This window comes from Desmodus rotundus, chromosome 2, assembly GCF_022682495.2.
Source record: "Desmodus rotundus isolate HL8 chromosome 2, HLdesRot8A.1, whole genome shotgun sequence".
Classification (NCBI taxonomy): Eukaryota; Metazoa; Chordata; class Mammalia; order Chiroptera; family Phyllostomidae; genus Desmodus; species Desmodus rotundus.
The window spans coordinates 163,562,668-163,587,447 of NC_071388.1; the positions used below are offsets into that span (position 1 = coordinate 163,562,668).

Genomic DNA, 24,780 nt, shown 5'->3' on the forward strand with positions numbered 1-24,780 from the left:
AGCCTGCCAAGATATAATCGCACTAAGGCTGTGTTTGACGTGAGAGTCAAACTGTGAGTGCTGCACGGGGACGTAGTGCCCACGCTTGGTAAAGTGGACTCTGAACGACAATGGTGAGCTGCAGCGAGACGAGTGTTTTCTCGGACGGTCTTGAGGCCGTCTGTCCACAGTCCTCCTATGTCTCCTCACTTTCTTTCCCTGTGTCCAAGTGGTCATTATATAGTGCGAAGTCTACTTTTGAAGTCTCTTTCCCCCCCAATCACTTAAGACCCTTATTAACAGGTGTTTGCAGTTTGTTGACTTTTATTTTTAAAAAGGTCAAGTTGTAAATTTTTATTACTAATTAAAAGTGAGTTTCCTAAATATCTCAACCTGACCAGATATGAAACAATTTTGAAACCCTTAGAGGGGTATTGAGAAAAACCAGGCTTTGAAAAAGATGCATTCATTATCTAAAAAGAGATGTCTTTAGGTCAAAATAATAAAAATCCCATACTGCACAGATAATGCAGATAGTTCCAGTTATCTGGTCGAATGGCAAAAAGCAAGCACTTAAGGTTTCTAGCTCCAACCTTTTGTTCATTTCTTGCTGCTGGAATTACATCTTCATTTCTTCTTGTTGGATGACTAAATCGGATGATGGTAGAGAAGGTAAGCTGGCATTTACTCAGCCTTGCCCTGCTCAGCCTCTGGAGCAGATGAATTTTCAGCTGGTGGGATCAGCTGCTTTTGTCTCTTTGCCATCTTGTGATTCGGGGTTTTCTGTGAGACTGTGTTGGTAAGTTAAGTTGTGGGATACTGACGCTGAGGTGGCTGCTGACCTTGGGTCTCATCTCCTTGATTTTCCATATCTTCTTCCTTGCTGTCCTCTCTAGTCAAGAAGGGCCCCTGGGCAATTGTGTTCTATAGCCCCGACACCTATTGTCTCACTGGTCTAATTTGTTCTCCTGCACCCTGGTTGACAGCACCCTCCATCACTTCTGCCTGCATAGGAAGGTTGGAATATCGTGGTTGATGCCCATAGGGTCTCTGCATGTAGTAAGGTGGGAACTGTTGCCTGTGGTAGGGCCGCACTGTTGGGCCTCGCCTTCGGGAGCCAATCCCACATTCTTTTTCCCCAGCTCTCACGATTCTGGAAATTCTGCTGGTAACTGCTTGGAAGACCCCTGCGACATGGATCACATCATAATGGTCACCATCTGCGGCACGTTTACCTACCGCCTTGCTCTGGAACTCCACCAGGGTCTGCAACTCTTGCGGCCTCTGCACCTCTTTCTCCTTCAACAGCATCAAATGCCACAGTCACTCCATCTTCTACACTGTGAAGGTTCTTCCTGGGGTTATTCTCCTTTACGGCAGTCTGGTGTACAAATACATCTTCCTTAGTGTCATTCCTGTTGATGAAACCATATTTGTCTCTTACATCAAACCACTTTACTGTTCCTGAAACCATCATTTCCTTAACCTTCTTGACCCACTGGCAGGACGTGAGGCTCCCTGGGCTGCTGGTGGTGCTGGGCTTGGGGTCAGGCAGCGCTGAGGGTGGGGGCTGCGGGCAGCTGCTCGTCATTGTGGTGAGGGTGACTGGGGCCGGCTGCAGCTGCAGCGCCCGGGTGTGATGGTAACTAGGCCAGCGGCAAAGGTGAGGCTTCCCTGGCCTTTCTGGGTTCTGCTCTCCAGCTCCAGCTGTGGATACAACTGAAATATGTCTTGAATCTTTCTGTCTCCCAACTTGTTCAGGGTAACTTTCTTAGCTGGGTTCCTCATCACATTGGTCTCAGATACCTGGAATACGTTTAAGTGATTAGGTTTCCAGAATGAGCACCTAGTAGAGTGTTTTCCAATTGTTTCCCCATTTTAATTCCAGCTCCACATTGCCACCAGAATTACCTATCCAAATATCCTAAAGATCCAGACATATCAGTTCCCTGCTTGAAAACTTTCCAATTGGATCCCTCCTACCTACAGAGTAATGTCCACACTCCTTATCGTATTTAAGGCCCTATGTGTTCTAACCTCAATTTACTTTTTCACATTTGTCCTGCCTCCCCCACCACATACTAGACTATACATATCTAAGTATTTAAAAATCATGCAGTTGAAAATCCATTAACATTCTGATTTTTTTATTGCTAATAATGGGGGAACTGAGAGGATTTATGTATGGTATGATAAAATATATTATGCATTAGATAAAATAAAATATAAATCTATTACTTATGGAAAATGTATTCTGTGTGTTTCCTTTGTCAGTGAAGTGGGAATTCTTTTAATGGCAAGAGACAGAAATCTAATTTGAATTAACTTGGGCAAAAATTAGAAAATATTGGTTTCTGGATTCCAAGGAAGAGTTAAATACCGACCTAAGAGATGGGCAGGGGTGCTGTGGGGACTCACAACTGCAGGAACTCCACTGCCATCAAAATCCTCCTGACAGTTGGGTCGGCTCCTCTCTGCATGTCAGCTTCATCTGCTCTCACTGCACATAGGATTTCCCCACAGAGTAGAAAACAGGGACACCAACAGCATTTGGGGACAGTGTCCTATAAAATGATGTGGCTCACTCTGTTTCCTGACTCCAGTTTGAAAAATACAGAGGAAAGCCTCAGGTTGTACTGGCTTAGGCCAGGTGACTGTCTCTGAACTCACCAAGCGTGCCAGGGGAACAGGTTTATGTGAGCACTGAGACGCTCTGCCTATTGTCACGTGGTTAGTAGGCGGGGAGGAGATGCCGGCTCTAAGGAAAGGGCTTTTAGGGAAGGCAGTATCACTGACGTCCACTACAGTAAAGTAATTCTTAGGTGATTTTAGTGAAATTAATTCAAAACAGCGGAAAACTGTATGATTCATTATATTTAACTTCAATTATAATTAGTAATTGATCCAGGCGTCCTAACATGGTAGCTGGCTCCACAATAATACAGGGTGGGACAAAAGTAGGTTTATAGTTGTTCACATAGAAAATAATAAAATAATTAGTAAGTAAGAATCCCCACACTCCCAATCCAGGCCTGAAGTCAGACCAAAACATCAAGAATCAGTCATTTTCCTCCTAATCCCCTTATACAGAAACTGTGTAAGGTTTCCCTGCGGGGGTCCCCAACTCCTATTATTCATTATAGAACGGAGAAGGAAATAGGGAGCAGATAGGGACTTGGCCACTACTATGGAAATTGGAACTTTGTGGTGTATGAAGTAAGCTCTGGGCCAGGAGTTCTACTAATAACTAGTTGACCTTTGACAAGTTTGTGTCTTTGTTTTCTCCATTTTAAAGTAAGGGGATTATATAACATGGGCTTTAAGTAAGATTTTAATTTAGCCTTGGCCAGGTTGCGCAGTTGGTTAGAGCATTGTCCGGATGTGCTAAGGTTGTGAGTTCGATCCCCAGTCAGGGCACCTTCCCTAAATTCTCACTACATAAACAGAAGATAAGCAAACCATCTCCTCTGCACCTCTTGAAATTGTTCTTTGATATTACATTTCTTTTAGGGCTTAGAGAAATAGGATGGTATTTCTGTAAGTTGTTAAAAATATGCTCAAATGTAGCTCCAAGTGAGGGAGGAAGAAAGAAGAAGTTCCTATTAGTGACGTTTGAAGAATGACCGACGTTAGAGACATAATCCACACTGTTCTAGAATTTGAAAGACTTGGAGAAAGGCTTCTTATGTCTGGTATAAATTTAGGTGTGTGAAGAAGGTCCTTTTGTCTCACCTCTGAATATACCTTTTTCCACCTACTTACTGACATATGAAATTCCTTCAATAGGGAGAAAAACTTTCTGTTAACAATTACATATAAAAATTTAACATGAACATTCTTGAGAGAAACACACTAGGCTGTAAATGATTCACCTCTACTAGTTTCCAGTAGGTTTTCACATAGGAAATGGAAGAGAAAATTTCAAGTTGCTGAATTCCTAGATTAAGGTGGAGCTGGTTGAGAAGAGAAGGATCAGGAGAAGGGTTTGCAGTAAGGATAGACTTTTACAGTCCAATATCGAGAAAACTTGGCCTTTGGTATTTAGAGAATATATAACTGAACTGATAGGGCAAAACACCTTACAATGTTTGTGGAATTGCTAAATAGCCGTCCCCTACTTTACAGATCAAGAAAATGAAGGCTGGAGAAGGAAACGATTTTCCTAAGGTCCTGGAGTAACAGTAAGGCAGTAAGTACTAGGCAGACGTTCTGTGTGTTCTTTCCATGCCACTGCTGATTTCTCACAACTGCTTACTTCCTTTGAGTACTTAGTTCTAAGGGCTGGTACAGCCTCCCACATTTCCAAAGGGGCAATTATGGTTTCTCTTTTATTTTTGCATGTTTAATTCATATCTTATCTAGAAGTACTGAAGGCATCAAACATCAAATGACAATTTTCTTTTTGTACTAACAAGACATTCTAGAATTAAAAAAATATTAGGAAGAAATACAACAAAATATTATCAGCACATCTCTCTGGCTGGTGGAATTGTAAACAATTTTTATTTTCTTCTTCATCTTTTTTTTGTACATTTTAAGTTTTCTAGAATGGACTTGAAAGACTTTTATTAATTTTTTCTCATGAATTACTTTATAATAAAAATAACATTATATATAAGTTCTCCTTTTCCCCCTATTTCTACTGTTTGAATGATCCTGCCTTCATTTAAATGAAGCGGAGCAGTGGGCTCCCATTAAGCAGGGTGAAGGGCACATCCATTATCCTACAGATACTTGAGACAGTCAAGGAAGACCCTCATTTGGGGCACTCCGCTTCCCATATTTTCTGCTGAAAGGGCAGACTGCTGTCTGAAACGACTGCTGGTCTTTCAGCGGAAACCATCTCAGTCCCCCTTTCCTTTCTGGGCACGAGTCTTGGCTCTCTGTAAATACGCAGCCTTGCTTCATTCTCACCAGCCTATTGTGTTTCATATATATACTGTGTATATATATGAAAAAATTTTTTAAGAAAAGAAACCCCTCACACAACTCAAGACAACAAGAAAGCACAAACTGTTAATCCTACGGGGTAGACTCTTTACTTCTTTTGGCACGTAAAAGGTTATTAAATTAACTTCCTCAATATTGCACCTAAACCTTCTTCTATAACACACAGAGGAGTATAATCTTAGGCTTTTATACAGGAAAAAGAAAATAAATTAAAAATAAGCCTAAAAAACCTATTAAAGATGAGAGAGAGAGAGAGAAGAAAGGAATGGGTTTTGCTTCTCTGTGGGTCAGCCTGGGTAGGTTTGGTGTTTTTCTGCATTTCCACTACCACCAAGAAAAAAAAAAACAACTATGATATTCCGCAAAAGTTAAACTTTGAGTTTCTTCCATGGAGAAGAAATATGGAAAATGTGAATCCTTCAATAACTATTTGATGTATTTGTTTCTTTCCTTCATCCTGTTTGCTGAGCCCCAACTTCGCTCATCATACCAGTTCCCCAATGCTGCTAATCAAAATTAAACATCCAAAACTGCCTCTGCTTTGTTACTTTTCAGTTATGGCCAGAAACTAACAATTAAGTATCTAAGCTGTGTCAATTTGCTCACCGACATTTTTCTGTTTAACAGGTAGGTAATACGTATTGTAAAAATATACACATTTCTCCCAAGGGACTTAATAGAAGATATTTCATTTTCAGTATTTAAAAATGAAGCTGCAAATATTTCCCCCTAAGTTGGATCTTATGCAAAATAATGACTAACCACTAAGCCAGATTCTTTCTTGCTCATTTTAAAAATTTTATTTGTTGCTATTAAAACTGCCTTAGATGCCTTTGGTATTTCCTTCTCCAGGGGCCATGTGTGGAGATCAGATATACCCAAAACATGATTATCCAGTTCAGTTAATGATTTCAATGACCTCTTATGGAAAAATCCCTTCTGAAAACTCCCTCTAAGTAACTCTAATAAAGGTGGTTTCAGGAGGCCAAAGGAAGGCAGTGAAGATGGCCTTTCCCTTCTCATCCTCCCTACCTCTCTCGCTCCCCTTTGCCCCTTTCTCTCAACCTGCTCTGTCTCCCTTCTTCCTCCGCATCCTTTCTCTCTCCCCCTTCTCCTTTTCTTTTTACCACCTTTTCTCCCTGTCTCCTTCCCTGCCTGAACTTAGCAATGTACCAGATGGATGAACCTTTAAATGCTCACTAAGGTCCCAGTATATAACCTTTGAGGATTATGTCACGAGACTGTGTGAACATAAACTCTTTCTCAGATTTACTACTGTTAGTAATAATAATAATTATTACTACTAAAATTATTATAATTATAACAATACCTTATTTTTGTTTCCCAAATTTATGACAGCAGAACCAGAGAAACATGCCCTGTCCCCAGAAGAAAGAGCATCCTATAGAATTTACACTGGGAAACCTCAAACTGGCCAAATTTCCCAAGGGGCATATTCCTGCAAACCACATTCTAATTTTCTCTTCCCTAAAAGGGAAGTGCAGAATTCTCCACAGGTCTCTGGAAAATCAACAATTGCTATTTGGGGTTGGACCAACTCTTGGTAGAGCGCCAGAACCACACGCACAACCAGTCACTTAGCTAGTTCTAAGGAGGAATGCAAAGATCCTGACTCCAAATGTGAACAGTTCTTATGGCACTGGTTTGTTTTTTTTGGGGGGGGGGTGTGTACAATTGTACTGAATCCTCAACTTTAAAAAGTATTTATGTTTAATTTCTCATTTGTCACTTTACATACCCCAACATTCTAGTTTAAAGCTATGGCCAAAAACTCTGCATGAATCAAAAAGCAACTATTAGTCACAGACTGAGAAAGTGAAACACAATGTAAAGCTTTATTGGTTTTTCTACAATCATATTAAATATCTGTAAGCATTTGAACTATGGCTGAAGCAGACTTAACTTCTTTTTCCTTTATGTGAATAGCTTATTATTATGTCATAAAATAAAATTATTTGGTGTCATTTCTCTTCAAGAAGCCATATTAATTGCTGTCTGAGGCAGGAATTGGTACTTTGAAAGATTAATACATGATCTTATTGGTTTGTTTTAGTATTTTAATGTATATCAAAACTAAACTAAATTGGGATGGTTCTTTCCCTTCTTTCCTGCATTAGGTATTATATTTAGTTTTTTTCTATTTAAGGGAGGTTTTGTTTATATTCCAAGGTATAAAATAGAATGACAGATGACAATGTGTACTAAGGAATAGTGATAGTTTTACAAGACTTGTAACTTCGCACAGTACTTGTATATGCATTATTTCATTGAACCCTAATAATATCCCAAGAGGTGAAAAGAAATTAAGATCTCTGCCTAAATGGCAAATAAGGTGAGGAAAAGTAAGGAATGAAGAAAGAGAGCAAAAATTTTGTGGGAGATCATACGCTTTCTAAATGGCACACCCATTCAGTCCAGGTCTCCCGACTCACCACTTTAAGTTATTTCTGCAGGGGCAGGAGATTTCTCTCTCTCTCTCTCTCTCTCTACTAGGAGCCGATGCCATCAGGTCCTCATGCAAAATATATCGAGCAGTTAAAAATACACACCAGCCATTTCCAACCCTGACCCAAGGCATTTGGCTTTCTATTCTACCTCAAATCAAGACCAACTGTTGTACCTAGTTAAATTATTTTATAAAATTTTGGCATAAAGCAACTACTACCCAGAAACCATTAAAAAAACCAATTATCTTTACATGATTAATTGTAATCACTTTCCCTTCCTTGTTTGAGAGTATTGTGAGATTTCCCTCTCTCCTCATTTAATATGTATAACAGGAATATGCTTTTCTGTTAACCTTTAGATCCACTGTAGATTACATCTCATTTCTTATTTGCCTCATCTTGTCCCTGTAAAATCACAGCCATCCTTTATATCACTCTTAGGTAACTCATCCCTAAGTCTTGTCTAGGTATCAGGGGCAATTCCCTGAAACAAAGAATAATTGTGAAATTAGCTTCTTTTCTAACATATGTATACATTCATTTTAATTCCTATGGGAGTCACTGCAGGGGGGTCTGCCCTAAGGCAGAACTTGGATGGGACAAAAGACTGATCTTGGATGTAGGTATATTGCGCCTCACCTCTTCTAACTCTCTCTTAGGTGCCTGGTATTCTTGTGGTGTGTCTGTTCCTGGACTATCAAAACTTGCTCTTAGGAAAGAATCTGATATTAATCATTTCGTCTTTGGTGAGCTTTGAGGCCACTCTTACATGTTTGTATAAAACAAGATTTATTTCCTACACTGCCCTTGCTGCCCCTACTTCACAGACACACACAGACACACACAAATCATATAGAATAAACTGCTATTTATGGTTAAGGTCAAGCCAGTCTGTGGGAGTTCTTAAAAAATAAACACATGAGAAAAGAATTAGACCTACCGCTATAATCAACAATAGTTTTTCCCTGGGAAAAAGTGTCTGCTACAGTGAACCTAGAAAAAACCCATATAATTTGGCTGTATAAACATAGTAACTCATACAGAATGAACCAGAATGAATTCTCTGTTAAAGAGTAAACAAATCTTTTATTTTAATTTTGGGGGTGAGGTAGTATAGGTGCTTTATTCTTTAGAGTGACATCAAAAAAATCTCCTTTGAAGAGATACAATGGATTTATCTTGGCAAGAAGAAAATATCTGACAACAATTTAATTCCACATGTTATGATAACATCAAGAGAGAACTCAAAAAGGAATCTGTACTTCAGAATTGTAGGGTATTAAGAACTCTGCTGGGCTGGGAGGAGATGATGATTAATAGTGGCTATTAGACCCAGAATGAATGGTCGTATGCATCAATTTCTTTCCCTTAAGGAGAGTTAATTTATTATTCAACCAATTATAAAAATGATCATCTCTCTTTTATCAATGAGTAAAATTATTACAAAGCCCATTTCTTTCATGATACTATTATGAAAATGAAAAAAATGTCACTCATCTTTTTTCCTTTTACTATACCTAAATAATCATGCTTTAGTTTACACAGTTTACCGATTTCAGAGCTACTTTCGAGTGTGTTAGCCTATTTTTGATGACTACTTGCCAATAGATGTCTTTTATAAACTAATCAACACCACATTTGGAAAATGTGATTCTGTGGTGGACTGTGGAATTCATCTATTATTTCAATGGTTTATTTATATGTTATTTTATTTGGTTAAGTTATATGCCATGATGATTTGCATTCTGAAAGTATGGTAGGAAACCCTAAAATGTTTTTCAAAACTACCAGTGCTAGAAATCACCACATACGCAGTGAATTAGTGATGAATACTGGCAGACTGCAGCATAATTTTTAATTTGGTATGTATAAATAATTTTCAATTTGGTATGTCCCTAGGGACAGCTAGGGACTGTCAGTTTCTACAAATTTTAAGTTTGTTGAAGGCAAAAACCATATACTGTATTTTCTTTTTCTTCTACCTCAATTCTTTGGTTGGGATGGTTACGATTATGAATCAACAAAGTAGCCAGACTATAGCATTCGTGTAAAATCAGACTGAAGTCCACCAGGAATGGGACTAGAAACCAGGAACTGAGCTTTGGCAGAGGCACGCACGACCGCGTTTGGTAAAAGGCGAAAGATTTATACGCTCTGAAGAGAAACCAGAGTGTACGTGACCGCACTTGGGAAGGGTGGGAATGAAACAGAATTTACAGCAGTTGTTGTTGCTGTTATTTTCAGCTCTGAGTAGATCAACTCAGTAATCTCTTGGCTTAAGTGCTTGATGGGGTATGTGCTTTTATACACAGAGATTTACAGTGTTAAGGTATTTTGAAAGCTTTAAATAATTGGAAGTTATTGTTTGACTTTCTCTTTACTTTAGTAACAAAACCATCCCAGATGGATCCTGGTCCAATTTCACTTAAAGATACCCTTTGCAAGTCCATTTCCATGTATCTTATCTCTAATATTTGAGTTATTTCTCCTTTTTATTCTACATGTTGTAGCCAGCCTCCAAAACAGTCCTCAATGATCCCTGCCTCCTAGAATTCACATCCGTGTATTCCCCCCGACCATGATGTTCTAGGTTTGGTCTGTATGACCAACAGAATAAGGCAGAATTAAGAGGAATCTAGTGAACAAAATAAACTAATGAACAAAATAGAACCAGAGGCATGGAAACATGGACTGAAAGTGACCAGAGAGGAGTGGGGAGGGGGATAATGGTGGGCAGAAGGGGAAGGGACTAGTCAGAGAACTCATATGAATGACCCATGGACATGGACGGCAGTGTGGGGATTGACTGTGGGAGCTGGGAGCGGGGATGGGCGTAGGAGGGCAAAGGGGGAAAATTAGGACAACGGTAATAGAATAACAATAAAAAATCATTAAAAACTGTAAAAATAAAGAAAATTAGAGAGTTTATGAACCTCCATGTAGACATCACCCAGCTTTAGCATGCCCAATTTTGTTTGATTTATTTTCCAATCTTCTTGCTGTTTCCCTGATCACCACCTACACTGGATTATTTGGATGCAAATCCAAAACATCACATTCTCCCATAAGACAAAGTAGTAACGATCTAATATTCAAAACTGGGAAGCAGGAGCTTACCTCTTATTCTCTCCAATTGATTCTAAGGCAAAATGTGATTTAGCTGAAATATGTGTTTATTTTAGGCAAGTTGCAAAACTGGCCAGCAACCTGTATTTTATAATTTTTTGTAAGATAAAACAATTTCCATGCATTTTTATGTTGATTTTATGTCTTCTCATCCTGAATTCTGGGTTTCTGCAATGTTTTCCCTGACGTTTTAAGATCTGTTGGGTAGCTGGAAGATCCATGGGTTGGTTATAATAAATAAATTCCCTTGGGATGGTGCTTCCTATGACTACAAATGTACTTGCAGCTAAAGTGCAAAAGGGCAAGTCAGTGGGTAGCCACTGAGGGCGATTTTCCTGACCTCTAGTGCTTTGTAAGTACCACCCAGAACTAGCACAGAAAGTGGCTCATTCAAATATCTTCACCTTCCTTTTGTAGAACCCCTGGCTGCTGTGGGGCCTAGATCTCTCCCTGATTATTATTGCATCTGGTGTCATGTTTTTCCAGCTGGTGCACTGCTTCCCTGTAGGAGATTCCTTGATGTTCATCCCTCTACCAGCCTCCTGCCTGCTCTCCTGGGGCTCATCCTATGACCCTACTCAACGCAGGCAACTTCTTCTTCAAACCCGAACTGTGATTAAATGGATGGGTTTAAAAGCTGCCTATGGGTCATCTGTTTATCATAAAAATAAAGTGGTAGAACTGATAATAACTAATTTTTAGTAATTTGAATTTCAACTCTGTCCCCTCCACCCCCCTACCACATATAAACAGATCAGAATGTAACTTTTACGCTAGTGACTTTGGCATTTCATTAAGAGATAAGAAATGGATGTGCTCACAGTCCCTATTTGAACGCCTTCAAAACAGAAACGAACAATTCTTTAACACTTTCACATAACACCATTATTTTGCACACAAGCTTAAAACAAGCTGGATCAAGGATATAGTTTGAGGACTACATTTAGAATGTCACACAATGTCCCAAAGAACATATTTCAAAAAGACAAGAAATTAGCAGGATTAGTTGACCTCCTAAGACTGTCTTTACATTTCTGTCTTGCAGCCTGGCTGTCAGTGACTCTACACAGGGCTTTCTTTGGGGACGTGTTTCCTGAGGGATCCCCTTGCATTAACCTTGTCTTCCCACAACTTTGTCTTTTGGCTCATGGACTGATTTTATTGTTCATTTTACTGACTATGTATACTTTTGCTTCCATTGCTCACCTCTCTAACCCTGCACTATATTGACCCAAGTTGAAACACAGAAAATAAAAAAGATATGTCTAAAAGAAACAAAAAGAAAGGGGAGTGCTAAGAAACAAAGAAAAAGTAAGAGCATGAAGAAGTTACCATCTATCTTTGCTTGAAAATATAGTCATTTAATAAGTCAGAATTATAAAAAGTAGATTTCAAAAATACATATTGCTCCTTTAAGTAGCAAATTTAGGGGTACAGTGGAAACACTACATGGGTGGTTAATAGGTCATTTTAAACATCTGATTCAAAGTAGCTTTCAGCTGGCCCCAGGACATCTTGTTAACTATTTGCCACTGACCTAAGTGCAATGAATGGTAAATGTAACTTTGTAAGCCTGAAATATGAGAGTAAGTTTGATTTAACAAAGTAACTTAATCATGTTATATCACAAAAGTGACACTAAATTTATCTACTCCATTTGTAAGAATTATATTTCTGTTCATATATGAATTGGATTTGGAGATTTGATTTTAACATGTAAGAATCACATTCTCTTTTAAAATTTTATTTTATTGATTATGCTATTACAGTTGTCCAAATTTTTCCCACTTTTCCCTCCTCCACTTCCTGAGGCAATCCCCACACCATTGTTCATGTCCATAAGTCATGCATATAAGCTCTTTGGTTACTCCATTTGCTATACTGTACTTTACATTCCCGTGGCTATTCTGTAACTACCCTTTTGTACTTCTCCCACGCCCACTCCTATCTGGCAATCATCAAAATGCTCTCCGTATCCACGATTCTGTCTCTGTTCTTCTTGTTTGCTTAGTTTGTTTTTTAGATTCAATTGTTGATAGATATGTATTTTTTTTGCCATTTTATTGTTCATAGTTTTGGTCTTCTTCTTTTTCTTAAATAAGTCCCTTTAACATTTCATATAATAATGGTTTGCTGATGACAAACTCTTTCAGTTTTGGCTTGCCTAGGAGGCTCTTTATATGCCTTTCAATTCTAAATGATAGCTTTGCTGGGTAGAGCAATCTTAGCTGTAGGTCACTGTTTTTCATGACTTTGATTATTTCTTACCAATCCCTTCTAGCCTGCAAAGTTTCTTTTGAGAAATCAGCTGACAGTCTTATGGGAACTCCCCTGTAGGTAACTACCTGCTTTTCTCTTGCTGCTTTTAAGATTCTCTCTTTATCTTTAACCTTTGGCATTTTAATTACGATGTGTCTTGGGGTGCACCTCTTTGTATCCACCTTGTTTGGGACTCTCTGTGCTTCCTGGGCTTGCATGTCTACTTTCTTCACCAAATTAGGGACTTTTTTTCATTATTGTTTTCATATATATTTCCAATTTCTTGCACTTCCTCTTCTCCTTTTGGCATTGCTATGATGTGAATGTTGGAACACTTGAAGTTGTCCCAGAGGCTGCTTATACTACCCTCATTATTTTGGATTCTTTTTTCTTGTGGTTCTTCTGATTGGTTGTTTTTTGCTTCCTTATATACCAAATCACTGATTTGATTCTCAGCTTCATCCACTCTACAGTTGTTTTCCTATAAACTGTTCTTTATTTCGATTACTGTATCATTTGTTTCTGACTGGATCTTTTTATGCTGCTGAGGTCCTCACTAAATTCCTTGAGAATCCTTATAACCAGTGTTTTGAGCTCTGCATCTTATAGATGGCTTATTTCCATTTTGTTTAGTTCTTTTTCTGGAGTTTTGATCTGTTCTTTTATTTAGGCCATGTTTCTTTGTCTCCTCATTTTGACAGCCTCCCTGTGTTTCTTTGCATGTATTAGGTAGAGCTGCCATGATTCTCTGTCTTGGTAGCATGGCCTAATGAAGTAGGTGTCCTGTAGGGTCCAGCCTCCCCTATCACCCAGCTGGGTACTTGAGGTGTGCCCACCATGTGAGCTGAGTACACCCTCCTCTTGTAGTTGAGCCTTGATTGCTGTTGGCAGGTCAATGGGAGGGATTTACTCAGGCCTATTAGTTGCAAGGAGTGGCTTTGACCACATATTACCACCTCCACCCTCCATGGAGGATTTGCTGTACAGGGTGGTGGTGCTCTGATGTGGTCTATTGCTGTCCACTGGGTGTGCTGGCCCTGGGGTTTCCTGGGTGGTACAGGCCATGGTCAGCCCCACCTGTTTTGCCTGGGGCCACTCTGCCTGAGCCATAAAGCAATCTGAGATGGCAGCTACTTGTGCTGGGCTTGGAGATTCCCTGGTAAAGCTAAATTGTGAACCTAGGCTGACTGCTGCTAGCAATATGCCTGGGACCACTTAGCAAGAGGTACAGGGGTTGGGAGCTCACTGAAGCCAGCTGTTGATTTTCAAAGGATTTAAGAAGTTGTAAAGCATGAGCCAAGACCAGACATTCGTATGGAAAAGCCACTGTTAACAGTTATAAATTGGGTGGAATGGAGCCTCAGGGGGATCTCCAGGGTGGGGCAAACAGTGTTAGTTAGGTTGATGGAGTCTCAGATATGGCTCCCCCTCCTGGCTCTGTGGCTCTGAGGGAGGAGAGTTCAGAAATGGGACAATGGCCTCTGCCTGCCTTTCTGGCTGGGAAAAACCTGTTCCCCAGCTCCTGCCTTGATGCCAGACACTTCAGTTCCTCTCTGTATGTCACTGGTGCCTTTCAAGTTGCTACCCCAGTGCTGGAGCTCACAGGGAGTGAGTGTGAGTAAGTCCATGTGTGGGTTCTTTAAGAGGAACTGCTTGGGTCTCCAGAAGTTTCTTCCACTGACTCAATCCCTGCTGGTTTTTACATCCAGAGATTATGGGGACTTATTTCCTGGAATTGGAACCCTGTGCTGAGGAGCTTTGTGTGGGGCTGGGACTCTTCACTCCTGAGACATTCGTCATGAATTTTTATTCACAACAAGATATATGGATGTGGGACCAATCTCTTCCATGTCTCTGCCCCTCCTACCATTCTGGATAGATGTGGTTTCTTTAAGTTTGTAGTTGTCAGACTTCCATTCAAATCAATGTCTTTTTATTTTTTTTAAGATTTTATTCATTTATTTTTAAAGAGAGGGGAAGGGAGGGAAAAAGAGAGGGAGAGAAACATCAATGTGTGGTCGCCTCTCACATGCCCCCTACTGGGGAATCTGGCCTGCAACCCAGGCATGTGCCCTGAGTGGGAATTGAACCAGTGACCCTTTGCTTCACAGTCTAGCACTCAATCCACTGAGCCATGCCGGCCAGGGCTCAACTCAATTTCTGACATTTCTGAGTGGTGTAATTTTGATGTGGTTGCGTGAGGAGGCGATCTGTGTTTACCTATGTTGCCATCTGGACCAGAAGTCAGGAGAACTTAGAAATCACTTTCAAAATGTGATTATATGAAATTAAATATATGTATTTCAGAAAGAGTGCATTAAAATAGAATATGCCTTAAATATTTTTGACAACGTTGTTTAGTGGCACTGCATACTACTCCTTTGTGGCAATAGCAGTAACTACTTTTAGCATCCAGTTTTCTAGAGCTTCCCTAGCAATTGTTTTAGCAGACATCTATAGAAATACATTGGAGCAGTTCTCAAGATGTCTGGAAACACTTGTGGGATCCTTTAAACCCTTTTAGAGTTAGAAAGGTCAGAACTATTTTCTTAATAAGACTAAGAAGTTGTTTGTGTTTTTCACTCTCATTCTCTCATGAGTATGTAAAGTGGAGTTTTCCAGTAGTTACATGGCTTGTGATATTTCAACAGATTGAATTCAGAAGCAGATATGAGAATCCAACTGTCTTCTATTAAGCCAGAGAGACATTAAAGATATTTGCAAAACTGTAAAATTCCATTCTTCTCTTTTTTAAATTGAAAAATAGTCATTTTGAATAAAAATGTTATTTATGTTAATATGTATTGCTTCATTTAGCATTATTATTTTAAAATAAATGAAATATCTTAAATACTTCTCAATTTTAATTTCTAATATAGTATAGGTAGACAGGTAGGTAAGTAGACATAATCAAAAAAGCTCTTCAGGGGTCTCAACTTTTTAAAAGTTATAAAGAAATCCTAGAGACCAAAAAATTTACTTAAAAACTTAAAACTTAAAAAGTTTACTTGAAAGCTTACTCCTTTAGAATATTAAGTGATAAATATTAAATTGTGGTCTTACAGACTCCAAAGAAAATAATTATTTTAAAGTGATTTTTGAGTTTGATTTTAAAATACTTGCATATTTATCATTTTGCAGTAAATCTGACAGGTAGGCTGTCAGAAATTTTTCCTACCTAAAATATGAAATAATAAAGAAACAGAGAACTTTATATCACTTAGTAAGTTTGTAGCAGAGCTAAGAGAACATAAAGTACTTTTCACTTTATCCCAGTGATTTGGCTAATTAAGTCAATCGTTCCTTATCCTATATATGTTAGTGCAATTGTGACATCCTGAAATAGAACAGCACTGCAACATAACATGGAACCACTTCTTGCCACCTTCACATTTAACATCTTTACTTCTTGAGCTAACTCATTGCCCTCTAGTTGAGCAGACAGCTAACCATAATTAAATGCTTTCCCATCATTCAAAAATATTAACTTCTTTTGTAGGAGTTCTTTAGTTCTTCATCATTTGCTGGTACAGATTCTTTTTAAAATTGCCTACAGGTTCTCAGATGTACCCAATAGGCTGACTTCCACTTGAGAATGAATTCCAAAGTAGTAGTCTTGTAATGGGGTGCTGACCTAGAGGTCCCCCCAAATGGAGAACACCCCAACAGCTGTTGCTTCGGGGATGAGGGAAGTGAAGCAGGGCCATTGAGAGTTATTTTGCATATCTGAAGGACTTGGACAGTGTTTTAGTAATGTTAAAGGTTGTGCCTGCTCGGAGCCAGGGAGATGGGTGTGACTCTAACCTGTGATGCAATGTAGCCCTGGAGTGGCTAGCTGCACCTGCTTGAGAGCAGGAAGGTGGTTAGCCCTAGATCAAGAGCCGCTTGTCCACACTAACAATGGCAGCCAAGAAACCAGACTACTTAGTGTGGTGTAACCCAGTGTGGGGGGAATTGGAAATGGGGTTACAGAGAAAGATCTGAGCTGGGATTTAAACCTAGGCCCGGAGCAGCCATTGCCCTCTTGACCATGTGGCTGGGGAAGGAGAGGTCACTTGACCATGTAGCAGCAGTGAGGGGTCTTGGACACGTGGTTTGGGAGGATGCAGAAGGATTCCCAGGTGGGCCCATCATGAGGATGCAGTTTGGGATTAAAAGCAGGAACCTAGCTGGCCAAGCATGGACAACTGGAGGGAGTCAGGATACAGACAGGAACCTGCCCAGCTCAACTACAGACTTTTCTTTCTTTTCCTGAGATATGGTACCTCTGGCCTAGTTTGGCAAGGAGCAGGGCAGGACCGTGGTTTTTTGTTTGTTTGTTTCTAAAGGGAGTGAGATTTAACAGCAGAATTCCACCATTGTTCTTAACCTGTATAACTTTTGAATAAATATTTCCTTTCCTTTTCCTAAGGCTCTGGCATTGTCAGTCACAGTTTTTATCAGTGGCGGGCAGTAGAACCTACAGCAATAGACCCCAGGAGTTCTGTTATAGTCTTTCCAGGTTTGTCATGCTGACCCCTGTTCAAGAACTCGTAATAGCTTCCGCCAGATCAAGTTTTTACTTCTCCACTAAGTTTTCAATGTTCCCATGATTTGGTCACCTATTACCCACTTAACTCTATTTCTTTTCCTACTAATGTGGATTATTTTTTCCATGAAGCCTATCTTCCTTACATCAGACTCATTCCTACTTTCATAGTAGCACTTAGAATTTACTATATTCTTGCTCATTAACCTTTAATGCACCTGTGAAGTAGTCATTACTTTGCCAATTTTATAGACAAAGAGTCAAGTGCAGAGATATTAATGTGATAAGCTCAAGACAATATACCTGGCCATTGGTAGAGCCAATATGCAAACTCAAGTCTGTCTGGCAATGAAGCTAGTGCTCTTAGCCAGATATATCAGTAAGTCAATTAAATTTGATGGGCTAAATGGATTTAGGATTTTATGCTCAGACTGCTTAAAAGAAAACACCTAAATGCTGTTTATAGGAAACACATTTAATATATGTAGGTACAGAAAGAGCAAAAGTTATAGGCCAGGACCATCAAGATAGATGGATAGACATACACACCCACACGCACATCTGGTGTAGCTAAAGACAAAAATTGTCATTATTAGACAAAGAGGGATATTTAGTAACTATGTAATATATATAACATACATAAAATATACTGTATTTTGCTGTGTATAATGTGCAATTTTGCCCAAATTTTTGAGGGAAAGATAAAGAAGCACATTACACATGGGTAGTACTAATTCTGTATCTACACAAATGTTTTTAATTCTTTTATTTATGCTTATGTGTTAAAAAGTGTAACTCTAGAAAGCAATAACAATATCTGTGTGCAATATAATACCCTGGAATGTGATAATCGGTTTTGTTTCTAAATATAAATAAGTAAAAAAATCGATTTAAAAAATTAAAGTGAAACATTATTTTCCTGAAAGTTTGGGCCAAAAATGTGGGCACACATTATACATGGGAATGCATTATACATAGCAAAATATGGTAATAATTTTGCAATATATAATAGATAGCTTTAAAGTACAGAGAGGAAAAATTAGCAGTACAGGAAAAATAAGTAAATCCATAATAATTGTGGGAGATTTTAACATACTTCATAACTGATAAAATAAGTAGACAAAATACCAGTTAGAATATAAAAAACTTGAACAAAGCAACCATTAGGTCAAACTTGTGTTTGGGCAACACTGTACCTCAAAACGAGAAAGAATACTTACTATCCTTTTCAAATAGGAAAGGAAGCTATGTGGAACCAAAAAATAATGAAAATAACTATTATTAAAAGTTGAACAAATTAAATTAATTGCTTAGAGAGAAATTTCTAGCCATAAACACATGTATCAGAAAACAAACGCACAAAAAAAGCCTGTAAAATCAGCTGAACTAAGCATTCATTTCAAGAAATTAGGGGAAAAAAGGTAGCACATAGGAAATGACAAGTAATATTAGCAGAAATTAATAAAAAGAGAAAGCATACATATAATAGGATCAACTATGTCAAAAGGTGGTTCTTCAAAAAAGTTATAAAATTGATTAATGCCTGGCAAACTGATTAAAATGAGAGAGAGAGAGGGAGTAAAATAACCAATGTTAGGAATGAAAAGTAGGGCACACTACAGACCCTATAGACATTAACTTGATAATATAAGATACTATGAAAAACTTTGTCAATAAATTTGGAAATGTAAATGAAGCAATTTGTTAGAAAAACATGGTCAAAAACTGAAACAAGTAGAAAATCTGAATAACGTTAAACTAATTTGTAAATAAAACCCTTTCCATAAAAGAACTCAAGGTTCAGACTGTTTCTTTGGTGATTTCTAACAAACACTTAAGGAACAAATAATAATCAATCTTACGTAAAATATTCCTGAGACTAGAAAACAAGGAGTCCTCACTAGCTTGTTTCATGAGGCCAGCAAACCTGGCATGTTCCTATTTGAAAAGGAAAATAATAGAGCAACCTTACTTATAAACATAGACATAGACTCTTACACAGACATTTAATACACCGTATTCTTAATACATAAAAAGGCCAACACATCCTCACTAGGCTGGGTTTATGACAGCATTGCAAGGTTGGCTGAACAAGAGAAAATCAAATGTAACTTATCATACTAACAAAATAAAGGAGAAAAACATATCACAATCTCAAAAGATGCAGGAAAAATCATCTGATAAAACTCAAAATCCATTTATGATAAAAACTCTCAGAAGACTAAGATTTGAAGGTGAGTTGCTTAATCTGATATAAGGTTTATTTTATTTTTTAAAACATTTTTTATTGTATTTTTAATTACAATGTATCCTCCTTATGCCCCTCAACCCCCCTGTAATCACCACATGATTGTCTATGTCCACAAGCCCTTTGTCATTTTTGCTCAATCCCTTCACCTCCTAAACCCTGCCCCCCAGAGCTGTCAGCCTGCTATTTATGATTCTGTCCCTATTTTGCTTGCTAGTTCAGTTTGTTCATTAGATTCCACATATGAGTGAAATCCTATGATACTTGTCTTTCTCTGACTGGCTTATTTCACTTAGCATAATGTTCTTCAGGTCCATCCATGCTGTGGCAAAGGGTAAAATTTTCTTCTTTTTTACAGCCAAGTAGTATTCCATTGTATAAATGTTCCATGGTTGTTTTATCCATTCATCTGCTGATGGACACTTGGTCTGTTTCCATATCTTTGTGATTGTAAATAATGCTACAATGAACACAGAGGTGCTTATGTTCTATAAGATTTATTTTTTTAAAAGAAGCAACCCACTTAAAACAATGCTAAAATGTTGAGAAACTTCCTTTGAAATCAGAAACAAAATAAGGGTGCCATCATTGTAGCCTCTATTCAACACTGTACTGGAAGTCCTAGTTTGCTGGGTAAGGCAAGGGAAAAAGTGCTATACAGGCTTATAAAGGAAGAAAAAAGAAGTACAAGGATTGTAAAGAAAGAAATCAACTGTTATTCACAAATGATATAATTGCACATAGAAAACCTAAAAGAATATGTATATAATAGTTAAAACACTGTTTTACTGGCATAAGGTAGATACATAGACCAATGGAATAGAACGGAGAGCCCAGAAATAGACTACTACTATATGGACATGATTTATGACAAAAGGGACAACGTAGAACAAGATGTTTTCAACAGTAGTGCTGAGACAACTGGATATTCATATAGAGAAAAACAGAAGAAATCTGATCTACACCATAAGCAAAAATCACTTCCAGGTAAACTATAGGTATAAATGTGAAAGAAAAAACAATAGATTTCTAGAAGGTAATATAGAAGATTTATTTTCATTATACATTCACAAATAATGATATACAAATGACCAACAAACATACAAAAAAGACACTTGATCTCATCTGTAATCAGGGAAATGCAAATTAAATCCATATTAAGGTAATAGTATACGAGTATAATAGCTAAAACTACTAGACTGGCAATAACACATTTTAGAGTAATGGAAGCTCTCACATGCTGCTGAGATAGTAGGTTTTGTACAATCCTTTTAGAAAACAGTTTCTCATTTCTTTCTTTATTAAACATATGCATACTCTATGACCTAGCAGTTCCACTCTTAAAGTGGGTACTCAATAAAATTTAATCTATATGTATACCTAGAGACATATGCAAGAATATTCATAGCAACTTCATCCATAAAATGGAAATATATGTCCATTAATCAATCATAGAATAGATAAACCCTGGTATATACATTCAATGGAATACTATACAGCAAAGAAAATGAATGTATTACAACTATGTGTAACAATATGGATAAATCTCATAAACATAATGTTAGGTGAAAGAAACCAGATACCAAAGAACATACTTTATGAATGCATTTATATAAATGCAAACAAACAAATAAGGAATGCATGCTTAATTGTTAAAACCATACAGAAAAACAAGAAAATGAATATCATAAAACTCAGGACAGTGGTTACCTTTCCCAGGTAGTGAGATTAAGTGATTGAGAGAGCACAAGGTAACTTGTGAGGTGCTGGCACTGTTCTATTTCTCGACCTAAATGGAAGTTACACGGGTGTTAGATCTGTGATAATTTGTGATTTGGTTCACTTTTCTCTGTTGCATTTTATGATAAAATGTGTGAAAATTCAAGAATTCCTTTATTGACACATCACTCATCAGCTCTGAAGATAAGTAATAAAAATCAGTGCAGTAAAAAAAAATAGTGCATATTTTAGGAGTTAATCTATCCTATTTAGACTTCTTGTGCTACATATTAGAAGAGAGAAATGTCATAAATGCAAATAAGTTTACTCCATTTAAAATTCCACATGCCATTGGTTCATTCCTTGTTTCTGTGCATGTGGTCAGCTCTTCATTGGGATCCAGGTTATCAGGGACAAGTGTTTCCAGGACTCAGAAAGAACAGGTTTGCTGAGGCCCTCCTGAATGTGATATTCCCTGAGGTTTTGCTTTTTGTGGGAATCATAAGCCTCTTAAAGGTACACGCTTCAATGAAACATTTGTTCCTCTTGAGTAGCATGAAATAAATTTCAGGGCACTCTGCTTCGGCTTTGCTCTTGCAAGAAGAAGGGGAGGAAACCCTTCACCCAGGTCAGTTGCATCACACTTATTCCACCCAGTAACATCACAGGTTTTTCCCACATATATATTTTAATTCCTAATTAGCCCGATTATACCACAAAAGTGAGGCAATGGCTTAAATGCTTTTGCATCTCATAGCACAGAAGTAATGAATTAGGTACTTAATAGGCTTAAACAAATGCTTTTACTGCCTATATATTTTCATCCCTCTATGTATATTTGCAATACAAATCAGTAGTTTTTCCACTGGTACATAATTTTGGTTTACATCAAGCTTTTCATCACCCAGGAGAAAAGGATTTTTGTTATTCTGTTGATATCTGCAAAATTTATAAATTTGCCTCCTGAGAATAGGCAGAAGCTTGTCCATACCTCAATTTGGACAAGACTGAAGAAATCAGTTAACCTCACTAACATTTAAAGTATGCCAGTGGTGTTAGATTGAGCTCTCTGGGACTCAAGCAAAAATCAACAGACCTGTCACAAAAGATTCTGTATTGGCAAGAAATCTAATTTTACATGATTGCAAGTAAAGATGCGAGATGGTGTTTTAACACTGTTCTAGTAACATCTGGAAAGGGTGTGAGAACCTTGATGACTACAATTGCTGAACTCTTGAACTTGAGAAGGCTTTCTCCTTAAAGTACTCAGCAATTTACTCCTTCTTCTGTCCCTTTTCTTCAGTCCAATGGCTTCCTCTAAAAGAGTACAATGTTAGAAGCAGCAGCTAAACAGAGGTTGGGCTCATCCATTCCAGAGCTAGACCAGATATTTAATGCTTAACTATCTCTTAAGATCTGAAGATCTGGCATACAAATCAAGCCCTCCTATCGCCTGAATTTTTCCAGTACTTATGAGTTCTTTTGTATTAGTCATATAACTCCTCAACTTTTTCACAAGAGCCAGTGTTACAAATAAGGTGGTTATTCAGAAAAGAGGAGACTTCATTGGTCTTGGAATCCTTATGACAATACTTTCCCTTTCTAAGTACGTATTTCTGAGTATTTCTCTATGTATGTCTAAGACATCTTTGCATTGCGCATTATGCAAAAAGGAACTTGACTTCTGATAGTTAGCTCTGCAATCCAATCCATTGCTGGAAACGACTATGGAACACTGACCTATGAGATCTTCCTAATTTCACCAAGTACCATTCTCCAGAAATGAAGTCAATTTGTAGATAAGCAAGGGGTCTCAGGAACAGTGTTGGGTAAATTTATCGGTACCTTAAAATACTGCCTGACAAGAATGGAAAGAGTCTAGATTGCAACTCAGCTTTAGCATTTCTTAACTACATGACTGATCTTGAGCGAGTTAGTGTCTCTGTGATTCAGTTTTTCCATCTTTTTCACCAAATAGATAAAATGAGGATTATCTACTTGAAATCTGGCCTCAAGCACAGTGGGAGGCACGAAGTAGGCAATGAGAAAATGACAGCTATAATGGTTCAGGCAAGGAATCAGTTTTGAGTTACTTCAGTGACTTGCAGGGGTTGGGGGCAGAGGTGAGGCAGTCTGAGTTTATTCAGGTAAAGGATGCAGCTGGTTCTACCAGGTCTAGCACCGCCAAGCCTCTTGCAGCAAGGTTTCTCCAGAGGCCCAAGCCACACTGCGGACACGACCTAGGGAGGTACTAGGTCAAGTTAGGGGCATTCGTGGTTTGGGTCCTGGTCCAGCTTAGTAGGAGCTGGGCCAGACCCGGGCCATTCAAACTCACCTGCTTGGCAGGTGCACTCAGTCGGAGGCGTGACAGCAGAGGCGGGCTGGCGGGGTGGGCGGGAGCTGAGGATGTAATGCTCCAGGCGCGAGGCGCCGGCCGCCCAGTCGCCGCGGTGGCTGCCGGGATACGCCGCAGCGAATGGTCGCGCCGGGCGCCGCTCGGAGTGACCTTTCACCCGCGCCCAGCGGTCTCAGACAGCGGCACAAGGCGGAAGCCATGGCGGAGGCGGCGGCTGCAGCGGGCGAGACGGGCGCGAACGCAGGCTCAGGCTCTACGACGGACCGGGATCGGGACCCGGACCGGGACCGTGCGGGGCGGAGGCTGCGTGTTCTCTCGGGCCATCTGCTGGGCCGGCCCCAGGACGGTCTGAGTACCAATGAGTGCAAAGCGCGGAGAGCCGCGTCTCCTGCCACGGCGGCGCCCACGGCCACTCCCGCCGCGCAGGAGTCTGGCACCATCCCCAAGAAGCGGTGAGTAGCGGCACCGTGGAGCGAGCCGCCAGGGAGGTACCAGGCCGCGCCCTGCAGGAGGGAACACGCGAGGTGGTAAGGGAGGTGACGGGTGGGCGGAAGGCATTCCGTCCCCGAAGGTACCCGTCCATTTCTTTCAAGGGAGAGTGGACGAGACCCTGGGCTCTGTCGGGAAGGGAGCAGGGTGGAATGGTGGATTTAGGTCACTGTTTGAGAGTAACAGACCTGAAGCACTCTTATTGGGGAAGCCTTTCAGGGGACCCTTTTCCTTGGCTTTTTAATGCCAGGAATTCATTATCTATCTTGAATTAATACATTGGGGGCCAAGATCTAGGAACTGATAGAAGGGGTTCTCTTTTGATCCTTCGAGGAGATTTAAGTTTGTACTAGATGATGGATCTCTCTCTCGTAACTCCTGCAAAGGAGAAGTGGAAGGAGGCACTGGCGGGTTTCTGTGGAGTAGGTTTCCTCTTGCTTAGGGGGAGGGCCATCGGCTTTGAGGGATGAAACCGAGAGGTGGGAAAGAAGCAATAAACTTCAGATACTAGTCTGTGATTACAGGGTGTGGTGGTAGCTACCGAGCTCCTGTGTAAACAGAAGGTGAGAGATCTTGACTTCCGACTTTTTGGAGAAATCTTAAGCTCTAATGGAAGCTCCTAGGAGAAGAGAAGCTGTTTTCTGAGATGTTGCTTTGT

General features: G+C 39.3%; 1 protein-coding gene and 1 pseudogene across 2 annotated transcripts in view; one reads left to right on the top strand and one right to left on the bottom strand.

Annotated features, from left to right (window-relative positions):
* Positions 1-663: 663 nt before the first annotated feature.
* On the bottom strand, positions 664-13,847 carry LOC112305751 (Y-box-binding protein 1 pseudogene; annotated as a pseudogene).
* A 9,844-nt stretch (positions 13,848-23,691) lies between these two features.
* AGPS (alkylglycerone phosphate synthase) overlaps positions 23,692-24,780 on the top strand; it is a 142,747-nt gene continuing 141,658 nt past the window's right edge. Inside the window, exon 1 of one of the 2 annotated variants that reach the window (XM_024561455.3) lies at positions 23,692-24,085. In XM_024561455.3, the coding sequence (XP_024417223.2) occupies positions 23,754-24,085 (332 nt within the window). In that variant the 5' untranslated portion in view covers positions 23,692-23,753. The remainder of the gene's footprint in view (positions 24,086-24,780) is intronic. The other variant, XM_053918801.1, reaches the window with a different exon arrangement.